This window comes from Sciurus vulgaris (genome assembly GCF_902686455.1).
Source record: "Sciurus vulgaris genome assembly, chromosome: 10".
Lineage (NCBI taxonomy): Eukaryota > Metazoa > Chordata > Mammalia > Rodentia > Sciuridae > Sciurus > Sciurus vulgaris.
In genome coordinates this window covers 145,144,975-145,156,661 of record NC_136470.1, presented here as the reverse complement: position 1 = coordinate 145,156,661, position 11,687 = coordinate 145,144,975, and the positions used below count along the sequence as shown (strand labels likewise).

The 11,687-nt window shown below is 41.3% G+C and overlaps 1 protein-coding gene across 1 annotated transcript; it reads right to left on the bottom strand.

The window, feature by feature from the left end:
• Positions 1–7,651: 7,651 nt before the first annotated feature.
• LOC306637878 (mortality factor 4-like protein 1) lies at positions 7,652–8,857 on the bottom strand. Its single transcript, XM_079100717.1, has one exon. The coding sequence runs from the start codon at positions 8,797–8,799 to the stop codon at positions 7,828–7,830; it is 972 nt and encodes a 323-aa protein (XP_078956843.1). The 5' UTR covers positions 8,800–8,857; the 3' UTR covers positions 7,652–7,827.
• Between the last annotated feature and the right edge of the window lie 2,830 nt (positions 8,858–11,687).

Below are 11,687 nucleotides of genomic sequence, written 5' to 3'. Positions count from 1 at the left end.
TTTGGGTACTGTGATCACCTGGCACCGCCCAGCTTCTCACTGAACTTTACCATCAGGTTCCCTTGATGTCTCTAGTGTCCTCTAACTTGTTATTTTTATTTAAAGAACCCAGTTTATTTTTTGAAGCTTGTAACCCAAGTCCCCAAATGCTGTCTCATCTCTGCAGCATTGAGTCAAGCCATCAGAATGAAAGCTATTCACACAGAGTTATAAAGAAGCTCTCCTTCCAAGACCCAGTCTTGAGAAAGATGGCCATGATCAGACACCTGGGCTTCCTCATTCTGAGAATGCATGGGGCTGGATGGCCAAGAGAGCACAGATGACTCTTGTTTGCCAAGGAGCTGTGCCCATCTTGTGCTCAAAGGCTGAAAGAAGGTGATGAACACCACGGAGCTAGAGAGTAGCAGAAGGCCAAGTCCTGTGTAAACATGCTCCTTTAATCCTGCTGGACTTCTCCACATGCAGGGCAGGGACCTTGCTCTCTTGCTCACTGGTCTTTTCTGCTTCCAGTATCTGCTTGACACACAGATGATGCTAAAAACATCCTTGCTCTCTTGCTAATCAAGAATTATCATCAGTTGCATTGTGTAAATGGAGAGGCCAAGGCTCAGGTGAACAGAGTTGTCCAAGGTCATCCCCTGGGTTGTGGGGTCCCAACGTTACCAGACCCAAAGTCCAGTTGTCCTTCAGTCTGAGAGGTATCTGCAACCATGGGTAACATTGTAGGACAACTTTCATTGATTTTGGAGGGAGTTCTCAAAGAGTGGTGGAGTGGCAGAGCAGCCGGGTAATGAGTGGGGGCAGGTGTAGGAGTGAGGTTGATTGAAAAGCATGGCTGATCAAGATGTGCAGAACCATTTGGGATGCTGCTGGATGTAGGTGGAACTGACCCAGCCAGTCCACAAGAGGTCCAGGGCTACAGGGGAAAACTTTCGATACCAGTGAGTTAAGTGGGCCAGAAGAGGCCAAGCCACGTGGGTGGAATGCAGGGGAGGATGTGGGTGGAGTGGGCATGGTGCTGCAAAGCAGTGCAGATGTAGGGCAGAGCCTATGGGAGAAAGTTGAGAGGGCCCAGTGGAACCACAGTGGTGGGCGGAGCAGGTGGGGTGGAGCCAGCTGAGCAAATGGAGTCAAAGGCTTAGAAGCAGTGGGCGAGGCAGGGCAAGGGGAAGCAGGTGGGAGGCGCGCCCCATCCAGAGCTCCTCAGTGAGATAGGCACTGGAACCAGGAGCCCACATGTGAGTGGAGGGCATTGTGGGTGTATCCACAGGAGGCAAAGGGAGTCAGGAGAGGTGCATATGTCTGAAAATACTGTCAGAAGTTACTGTGAACCCAGCGGGGAAGCAGACCCCTGAGATCTTGGACCAGGAATGTTATTTCAGGCTGTTCCATTGGGCCTCAGTTTCCCCATTTATACAATTAGGCAACAGAGGGGGGCTCAAGACTCTGAGGCACAATCTTGCTTAATCCTTCCCTCTCATGGGATGCTGTGAACTTTCCATGTACTCAAGGTGCATTGGGGTCTGTGGGGTTCCTGGAATCAGTCCTGGGGATGTCACCTTAGACACTTTGTTTTTTGGGAGCGACCATTGTCCCAGTGTACTCAGAGAGATTTCTGGTACCTGCTGTGTAGACGGTGAGACCTAGAGGTCCAGAGAGGGTAAGCCTGTGAGGCACCAGAATCTGGATGGAGTCTGGTCTGGATCCCACATTGTACCTCACTCAGCCACCTGCAGGGGCTTCCTGGCACCTGGGCAGTGAGAGAAGCATAGATGGGGAAGGTGGCCTTGACCCTTGCCAGGGGCCATCTTGTGGAACCCACTGCCTGTGTAAATAAAGAGATCTTTGCCTGGCAAAGAAAGAGATCTGCCTCTCAGGCTGTTGTGAAGCCAAGCCCCAGCTTCATGATTCTCTAAAAGGCTGTTTGGCCTGGATGGGGTGGGAGATCTGTGTTTTGACAGTGCTATCATTTAGTTTTATATATGGAAACATACCTCTGTTGCATTTTTTAAAAAAAGAAGTATTTGGTATGAAGTTCTGCTCTAGGTGAGAGGACATAGAAAAGAGTCAGGAATCCCTGCTCCCGCTCTGGTGTGAGCTGCTGTTCCACTGGTCTAGCCCAAGAATTCAGGCACTAAAATAACATGGAGCACTGACCCCTTTATGTGTGTGATCTAATGTTACCATCCACAGCAAAGTTTCACCTGCTCCTTTATTCTAAAGTACACCCCACATGTCACTTAGCTACCCCTAGTACTTTCCTACCTGTAAGATGAAGGACTCCTAAGGAACTAGCCCTTAGGTTGCAAGAGCATCTGTCTCACCTCTACCAGTACATACCTCTCTGGTTGATGTGGGTTTTCTCCTGTTAGAAGTGCTAACTCCTGATTAGATGCTAGATGGTGCCAGAATTGCACATAAGACTTTTTCTAGATTCCACTATAACATCTGCCTACATAGTCATTGGTTTGGTTAATGAAGTTTGAGAAAGCCCTTCAAAGCTGCTGTTTTACAAACAACCATTATTTTATTTTATGTTTTATTTTTGAGGGATACAACTCTTAATGAGTTTTGTGTATAGAATTAACTGTCCAGCTATGAAAGGGAGTATTATTACACTCAGTACCCACTGCAGTGTTCATTGTCATCAGGAGAAGACAATGCAGATAGATAGATGATAGATAGATAGATAGATAGATAGATAGATAGATAGATAGATAGATAGATAGATATTCAGGTATTTTTTTTCTCGAAATTTTATTGAGAAGTGAGGTTAGCATCTCAATTCAGTCATGGCCTCTTCCACAACTGCTGTTCCTGGGATGCTGCAGGAATCTTTGCTAATGTTGGAGGCATGTTGTGTTCTTTTCTAAGCTTTGATTATTATAAGCCAATAGATAGAATATATATGTGTATATATAGACATATATTTATACACATGTATGTGTAATTAAGTATCAGAGATGCCAAGTTATTTTGCTTTTATTTACTCATTGGGCATCTGTAGACCCCAGTGAAGAATCAGTAGTTTTTGGCAAAAGCAGCCTTTAAGTCCCTCTGATATGAGAAGAATTTGTGGCATTTTGCAGAACTTGCCACCATGGACATGTGTATCAATCAAATATATATATATATATACATATTTATATACATATATATACATATTTATATACATATATATAAATATACATATATATACATATTTCCCCTCTGATGCACCCTTTGGAGGTGAGCATTTGCCAAACTGAGTGATTTCTTCGGCCCCTAGAATATATATTATATAACATGATGGCATAACTAGGTAAGGGAATGAGAGTGGTTGAACCTGATTTATTTATAATTACAGATATTTTATATACATATAACTACATGTAATTGCATAATTTATATGTATATAATTTTGTACACACACACACACACACACACATACACATATGTGCTTATAATTTTGTCTCTAGAACAAGCGGGGATTGGTGATGGATTGAGGTGGGGGGAAGGGAAAAAAGACCAATGACAATTTCTGAAGTTTTTTTTGTGCAACCTAGGGGGTTGTTAACTTCCAGTACAGGATGGGTCTGAAAGATGATGTGAGTAGGAATAGAGCACTGGCTTTGAGGAAGGCTCTTGTGTTGTTTGTAATGCCTCCTAGATATCCACATGGAGAGGTCTGCAGGTGAGAGCAGAGGGCTGGGAAGTAGATGAACACTTGAGAGGCAGGAGAGGTGAATACTTCCTGCCATGAGACTGAGGGGACCTAGTGTGAGATGAAGATGGAGAAGCACAGGAACCTTGCTCTGTGCTGGGGACATACCTATATTTAGCAAAGGAGAAGAAGACAATGAAGGAGACAGAGAGCAGGGGCTTCCAGTTAGCGGGATGGAAAACCAGGGAAATGAAACAACATGGATTTCTGGGAAGAGAGAATTATAAAAAGAAAGGCAGGACCTGTAGTACTGAAGACTGTTCAAAAGTGAACTAGAAGGCGACCAAGGAGGGATCATTAGATTTGGTGTCATAGATGTTTCTGATGCTCTCAGTGGCACCAGTGTCCACAGGTGGTGGGATCTAAAATCACCTGGATGACTTATGGAAGAATAGAAGGTGGCACAGTGAAGGCAACAGCTGGAGGACATTTTTGTGATTTGGGACAATGAACTTAAGGAAGACACAGCCTGGCATGAACATTGGTGGTCTCTGAGATGTGGGAAGAAGGTGATTCCAGAAAGTGCATTTTTCTCTTGTTTGTAGCTGCAGAAATCTCTTTCTGTGACTATATTTGCCTCCCATATTTACTCAATATCTTAAATGTGCACTCTAATCTTCACATAATATCCTCACAGTGGCCTCTGACATACACCTAATATCCCCAGTATGACCTGGACATTGGCAAAATGTCCTAAGTGATGCCTCTGTCACTCACATGATACTCTCACTGCAACCCCTATCAGTCACATAATATCCTCAGTATTGCCTTTGATTCTCACATTATATGTTCACCTGGCCTCTGATACTCACATAATATCTTCAAACTGTGGCCCTTGCCACTCACGTAATACCCTCACTGTGAACTCTTAAACTCACATAATATCTGCACTGTGATGTCTGACACTAACTAAATATCCTCAGTGTGGTATTTGACCTTCATGTACTACCCTCAGAGTTAACCCGATATTCACATAATACCACCACTGTATCCTCTTACATTCCATTAATATCCTCACTGTTACCCCTGAAATTCACATAATATCATCACAAAACACTCACAAAGTACCTTATTGTAGTTCCATTTTTGAAATAATATTCTCACTGTGCCCATAAACATTGACAAATGTCCTGTGGCCCCTGACTGTCACATAATACCCTAACTTTGTCTTCTAACACTCATATAACACCCTTCCTTGGCCTGTGACACTACCAAAATATTCTTACTGCTTCCTCAGACACTCATATGATATCCTCACCCTAGCCTCCAACACTTACATGTCACTCATTGTAACATGTGATACACAGTTCCTTGACTGTGACCTCTGACCTTCACATAATGTCCTCACTATGCTTCTGGTAGTCAAATAATATCCACATATGGTTCCTGATATTCAAATAGTATCCTCACTTTGCCTCTGACATTTACTTAATAGCCTCCATGTGGCCTCTGACATTGACATATTATCCTCACCTGGCCTCTGGAACTCTTATAATACCTTCACTGTGGTCTCTGAAACTCACATGATATCAATAATGGTCTCTGACACATTATATAATCACTTGACCTCTTACACTTATATAACATTTTTACTGTGGCTTTGGACATTAATTTAATAATATCATTAATGTATACTTTGTTCCTCACCTAATATCCTCATTGTGCCCCATGAGACTCACATAGAACCCTCACTGTGACCTCTGACATTGTCTTTATATCCTCAATGTGGCCTTGGTCACCAATATAATATCCTCACTCTAGCCCCTGACATTCACATATCCTCACTGTGGCCTCTGGCACTCACATATCTTCACTGTTGACCTGGATGTTGACAAAATATCCCAAATGTGGCCTCTGACATTCATAGAAAATCCTCACTGTGGCCAAGGATGTTGAAAGAATTTTATAAATGTGACCTCTGACTCTCACATAATACCCTCACTCTGTCTTCTAACACACAGGTAATATCCACAGTTGGCCTCTGCCACTAACCTGATATCCACACTGTATCCTCTAACAATCACATAGTATCCTCATTTTTACCTCAGATAGTCACATAAAATCCTGACTCTGACCTCTGAATCTCACATAATGTCTTCATTGGCATCTAACCCTCACATAATATCCTCACTTGGCCTCTGTCATTCACATACTATCAGCACTTTGGTCTCTGACACTTAACATATATTCTCAATTACCTTTGTCACTCACAACAAATCATAATGTCACTGTGTCCCATAAAATTCACATAATATCCTCACTGGGACCTCTGAGACTCTTAATAACTTCACTATGACCTCTTATACTCAATACCCTCTCTGCGGACTGAAACACTAACATATTATCTTCACTGTAGCACAGGACATTGATGAAATATTGTAAATGTGGAATATGACATTCAGCTAATACCTTCACATTGACCACTGGCACATAATATTCTCACAGGTCATCTGACACATAATATCCTCACTAAGCCTCTTAGTCTTGTAATAGCCTCATTTGGTCCCTGAAACACACATAATATTCTCATTGTGACCCCTGACACTCACATTATATCCTCAATATGATCTCTGATACTGAGTTCATATCTGCATTATGGCCATTGACACTCATATAGTCCCCTCACTGTTGCCTCTGAAAGTCATATAATATCCTCCTTGTGGTACTTGGCATTCACATAATAACCTCACTTGGCATCTTACAGTCACATAATATTCTTAGTGTGGTCTAAATAGTGATAAAATATGCCATCTGTTGCCTCTAACTTTCATATTATACCATAACTGTGTTTTCTGACCCACACATAATATCCAAACTTGGCATCTGACACTAACTTGATATTCTTACTGTAGCCTCGGACACTCATGTAATATACTCCATATGGCCTCTGACATTGACAAAATACCCTTACTGTGATCTCTGACACTCATACTATGTCTTCTCTGTGACCTCTGAAACTCATAATATCTTCAATGTGGCCTTTGATACTCATGCAATACCCTCAGAGTTGCCCCTAATATTCATAAAATATCCTCACTTGGTCTATGACACTCACATAATATTATCTCTGTGGCCTTTGACACTCACATAATATCCTCACTGTAGCCTCTGATTCATATAATATCCCTACTCTGAACTCTGGAACTAATAAAATATCCTCATGGAGCCATCTAACATGTTCATAATACCTACACTGTGATCACTGATTCCCACTGTGGAATTGAAATTTACACAGTATGCTCACTTGACCTCTGACACTCACATAATACTCTCACTGTGACTTCTGATACATAATATCTGAACTGTGACCTATGACCTTCACATAATATCCTCACAGTGGCCTCTGACATTTATATCATGCCTTCACTGTGGTCCCAGAATTTGACAAAATACTCTGACTATAACCTCTGACACACATAGAATATTCCATGTTGCTTCTTTTTTTTTTTTTTTGAAATTTAAAGAAAAAATTTATTGAAGATTTGAAAAACAATTCCTAAAAGATTGACTTTTCCAGAAAACTGTAGCTACACAATGCATTGCGTCTATCATGTTAAAACGTGCATAAGACACAAATACAAAAACCATGAAACAAGCCACCATTCTTCAACAATTTGAGCAAAGATATAATGCCTAAGGAACAACATGGATGACTTGCGAAGGATGGGCTCTTTACTTTAAGCACCATTAAAAAAAAAAGGGGGGGGGAGCACAAATGGATGAGTGTGTTCAGTTATATACACTGAATTGAACCTTTGGCACTAGGAATCAGAGCATTTTGTCATATAGCATTAACACATATTATAAAAGTGCGTAGTGTCAAAGGAATAGAACCACCAGCATTCAAAAGCAGCTTTGTCAACTAGGCAAACACTCTACAGCATGTCTCTCTGTTGTCCATTATTGAATACACTGGTAGCAACTTTGAAATGAAATTTTAAAAAAAAGGAAAGGAAAAGGGAGTAGTGACCCCTTTTATTTTCTCTGTTTAAATTCAAACAGAAAACAAACATCAATTCTGTTATACACTAACATCTTCAAAGTACATCATTTGTACAAGAGAAGGACTAAGAACAAAAATGTGTTTACAGAGATCCAAACACAAGTGAGCAAACAGTGCCTCCTCACACTGCTTTCCGATGGTATTCAGGAGGGGCCACTTCATAATCGCTGGCACTAAACAAAGTTGCAGAGTTCTTTGCCAGGTATTTGAGGAAATCGTGAAGATAATTCAGTAATAAAGCAAGGCTCTTCTCATCCAGAGGAGTATAGGCCAACATTGCTCCAATTCGCACAAATAATCTCAGTAGATGTGGTGCTCCATACACCTGGGACATGGGTGCATCAGGATGATCTGCAAGGATTTCAGCATACTGTGGTCTCTCAAATTTGTAGAGCAGTTGAGTGCCCAACATTACGTTGAAGTACTCTTTTATTCCTGCCACAACTTCATTAACGGCATACTCCTTATTATCTGTGTTTCCTCGAGATTTCTTGTAATTTGCATAATCCTCTAGAATAGAATCCACATTCTTCTTGGCAGGAAGATAAAACAGCTGTTTTTGTCTGGTAATTAAATCCCAGTCATCAACAAGCCATGGTTTTAGTTCTTCAGGAATCTTTACTTTAACTTCAACTCTGTTCATAAATGTTTCTTCATTTTCAACAGTAGGATCTACCCGGGCCCTTTTCTTCCGGGGAGGCTGAGGTGTCTCACTGGTACTGCCACCATCTCCATTTCCAGGTGTTTTCTGTTTATTCTTTTTTGTTTTCACTTCAACATTTTTCTGTTGCAAACCGGATGTCTTCTTTCCTGGAGCAGCCCCTCTCATCTTCCCCTCTGCATACTGCTCCTGATTGGCTTTTTGGAGTTCTCGCTGTTTCTGCAGATTGGTGTCCACGTACTTGAGTACTCTGCTCTCTGGAACCCATTCATCCCAATTTTTATTCCAACCACTGTAATGTATAAAGTATTTCACTTGTTTGTCCTTTATGGCAACTTTAACACACTTTGCTTCATAAAGGAGAGGCCCATGAAAGCACAGTACTCGCTCACCCTCCTGGAATTTCGGCTTCGGGTCCTGCTTGGGCGCCATTTATAAGTGATTCGCCGCCTCCTCCTTCTCCCACCACCCCCGACTACCGCCCCCTACTCTCTACCCCACCCAACTTCGCGTCAGACGCCCCGTCAGGCACAGCCAGCTCTACCCATGTTGCTTCTGATGGCCTCATTTTGGTCTCTGACATTCATATGATACCCTCATTGTGGCTCATGACACTCACAAAATGTCCTCACTTTTGCCTCTGACATTCATATAATATCCTTAATGTGGCCTCTGACATTCATGTACTACCATATTTGTGTCCCATGACATATATAATATCCTTGCTGTGACTTCTGATATTCACATAATGTCCTCATTTTGGCCTCTGTCACTCACGTAACACCCTCATGTGAGCTCATACTCATTATCCAAATTGTGAACTCTGACACTAACTGTTCTCAATATTGCCTTTGACACTTATGAGAGACACTCACTCTTACCCCTGATATTCTTTCCAGCCAGGCATTACTATTGCCAGAGTCTGAGATGTGGGGAGGAGGTCATTCCAGAAAATGCTTGTTTGTGACTTCAGAAATCTCTGTTCTATTACCATGTTTGCCACCTATACACTAGAGTTGAATTCTTTTAAATTTAGAAGCACAATCATGATTCCTAGGGACTGGGAAGGGTGCTGGGGCAGGGCATTGGGTGAGAGTGAACAATGGATAATTAGAAAGTTCACCGCTTACCATGCATTTGGAAATATCGCATTGAATCACATTAACATGTGCAATTAATAAGTGCTAATTAAAAACACAGAACAAATTCTATTTGATCACTGACAGGTAGGCCCTCAACACTGGAGGAGGGAGTTTATATCCTTAAGGTTTGTTTCTTTCTTGTGAAATTGGTCACTTTCATTCTCCTGTGAAGATAACTGTAGCTCTCTGTTTTCTTATTTATCATGGTCTTCACAATAATGGCAAATGCTGGCCACACGTTTTGTACCATGTGCCTTACATGGTTTTCATTGGTATTTTTTTGGTGTGTATTTTAAGACAGTGGTGGTTAAATAGTTTGGAAGGAATAGGACAGAGGTGGAGTGCCTTCTTGTCAAAGCATGATGGGGTTAGCTGATGGCATTGAAATCCTTGAGGTGCTAGTGTCCATACATGGTCAGTATGATTGAATTTGACGAATTTGGCAGATTCATCATTGGGAAGTCACTTGATTTTTGCCTTTTTTTCTACACTCTTCTTTGCAATCAAGTCCCTGAATATGCCCACCCAGAAAAGGAGAAGGGTACTAAACTTCACCTGCAGGAGGGGATGCTGTCCACCTACTTTGTTTTCAAAGAAAGATATGTCTGTTCCCTTCACTTATTATAATTACTTATTTATGTCAGTAAACATTCATTTTTTGCTTTCAATTATATTTCACTATTAAAGCTCTTTATTTTCCTGCTCATATTTTTCCAGCTTTGGTTCATTGAATATCTGGTACCTTTGTTACTAGGTTATTTGCCAGACATCCACATTTGGGAGACTTTCTTCCTCCTCTTCTCTTCTTCTTCTCATCTTCCTCTTCCCCCTCCTCCTGCTCCTCCTCCTCTTTCTCTTCCTTCTCCTTCCCTATTTCTTCCTTCTTCTTTTTCCTCTTCTATTTCCTCCTCTTCCACTTCATCCTTCAACTTTGCCTCCTCTCCCTCCTTTTTTCTTCCTCTTCCTCATTCTTTCTTCTAGGCTCATTTTGCATTCACCTTTCCAGATCCTAGAATCATCCATTTCTCCAGGGAAATAGACCCCATTTTACTGGTATTTACTAGGGCCATCTGTGTAAATACCAAGGGCCAAGGGAAAAATGAAAAGAGTCCTTGTTCAAAAAGCAGGTAGCCTGTGACATTAACATCATGCAACAGAAATCTATTTCTTTCTTCTATGATCTCTTCACATGTCATGTACATTTTATTTGTCCTTCAGTGTCTTTCTCATTACAGAAAAAACAGCATTTTAAATTATTAGAAACATTTTTAACATTTATCTTTAATTATGCAATGTCAATTCTAAAGGTAAACTTACAAGGAATTCATATTTCATAGCCTGCATACTCACATTGAGTTCATCCATACCACAGCAGTGAAAATGTTATGCACAATCAATGCACCTGATTTCATTACATCTCAAAAACAATTTACAGTTTATCCCATTGGTTTGTTAATGAGTTAGAACTTAAAGGAAAGTGACTAGATTGCCCTAGTTTCCCTTTCCCTTCATATCCTTGTTATGGGGTGCAATTTAATAACAGACCGATCACCACTGAGAAGTCCAAATTTGAGTCTTTATTAAGCTGGCCAGCTGACTGTCTCACACAATGCCCCAAAAAATGGCTATTGGGAGAACAGCCCCGACCATAGGGTTGTAGGGGTTCTTATACTAAAAATCACATCAATCATAAGTGTCTGTTGCTATGATTCAAAATTACAAACTAACATCATGAGATCATCAACAGAGGGGGAAGTGGGTCAAATTGACCCTTACCTAGGTACAAACTAAAGAATGGTTGCTAACATCCACACAATTACCGTTTACATGGTACATTAGTTAAGAGCAATAGGAATCAAAAGAGAGCAATTCTTTCCTACATAGGAGTTGCCATTGTATATTATTAAACATGTCACACCAAGTAACTTATGATGGGCACAGAGGCAGGGTGTTCCCATGGGAGAAGCTTATTTCCTACATAACATGGAGTCTCAGAGCAAAATGGAGTCTGTTTAGTTATTTCCCTTAGAGTCTGGCCTACAACATTCTCATGGAGCCAGATCTGTCAGTCCATCACATCCTCAGCTGGAGAGGTGGGCTAACAGTGAAGTACCATGAATGACAAAGGTTAAGACAGGGGTCCTTGGTCTTGGTAAAGAATACACTTCCTTCTTTCTG

Bases quoted from the DNA above. Each gene is read 5' to 3' on its own strand.
- LOC306637878 (XM_079100717.1), bottom strand. From the start codon at position 8,799: ATGGCGCCCAAGCAGGACCCGAAGCCGAAATTCCAGGAGGGTGAGCGA.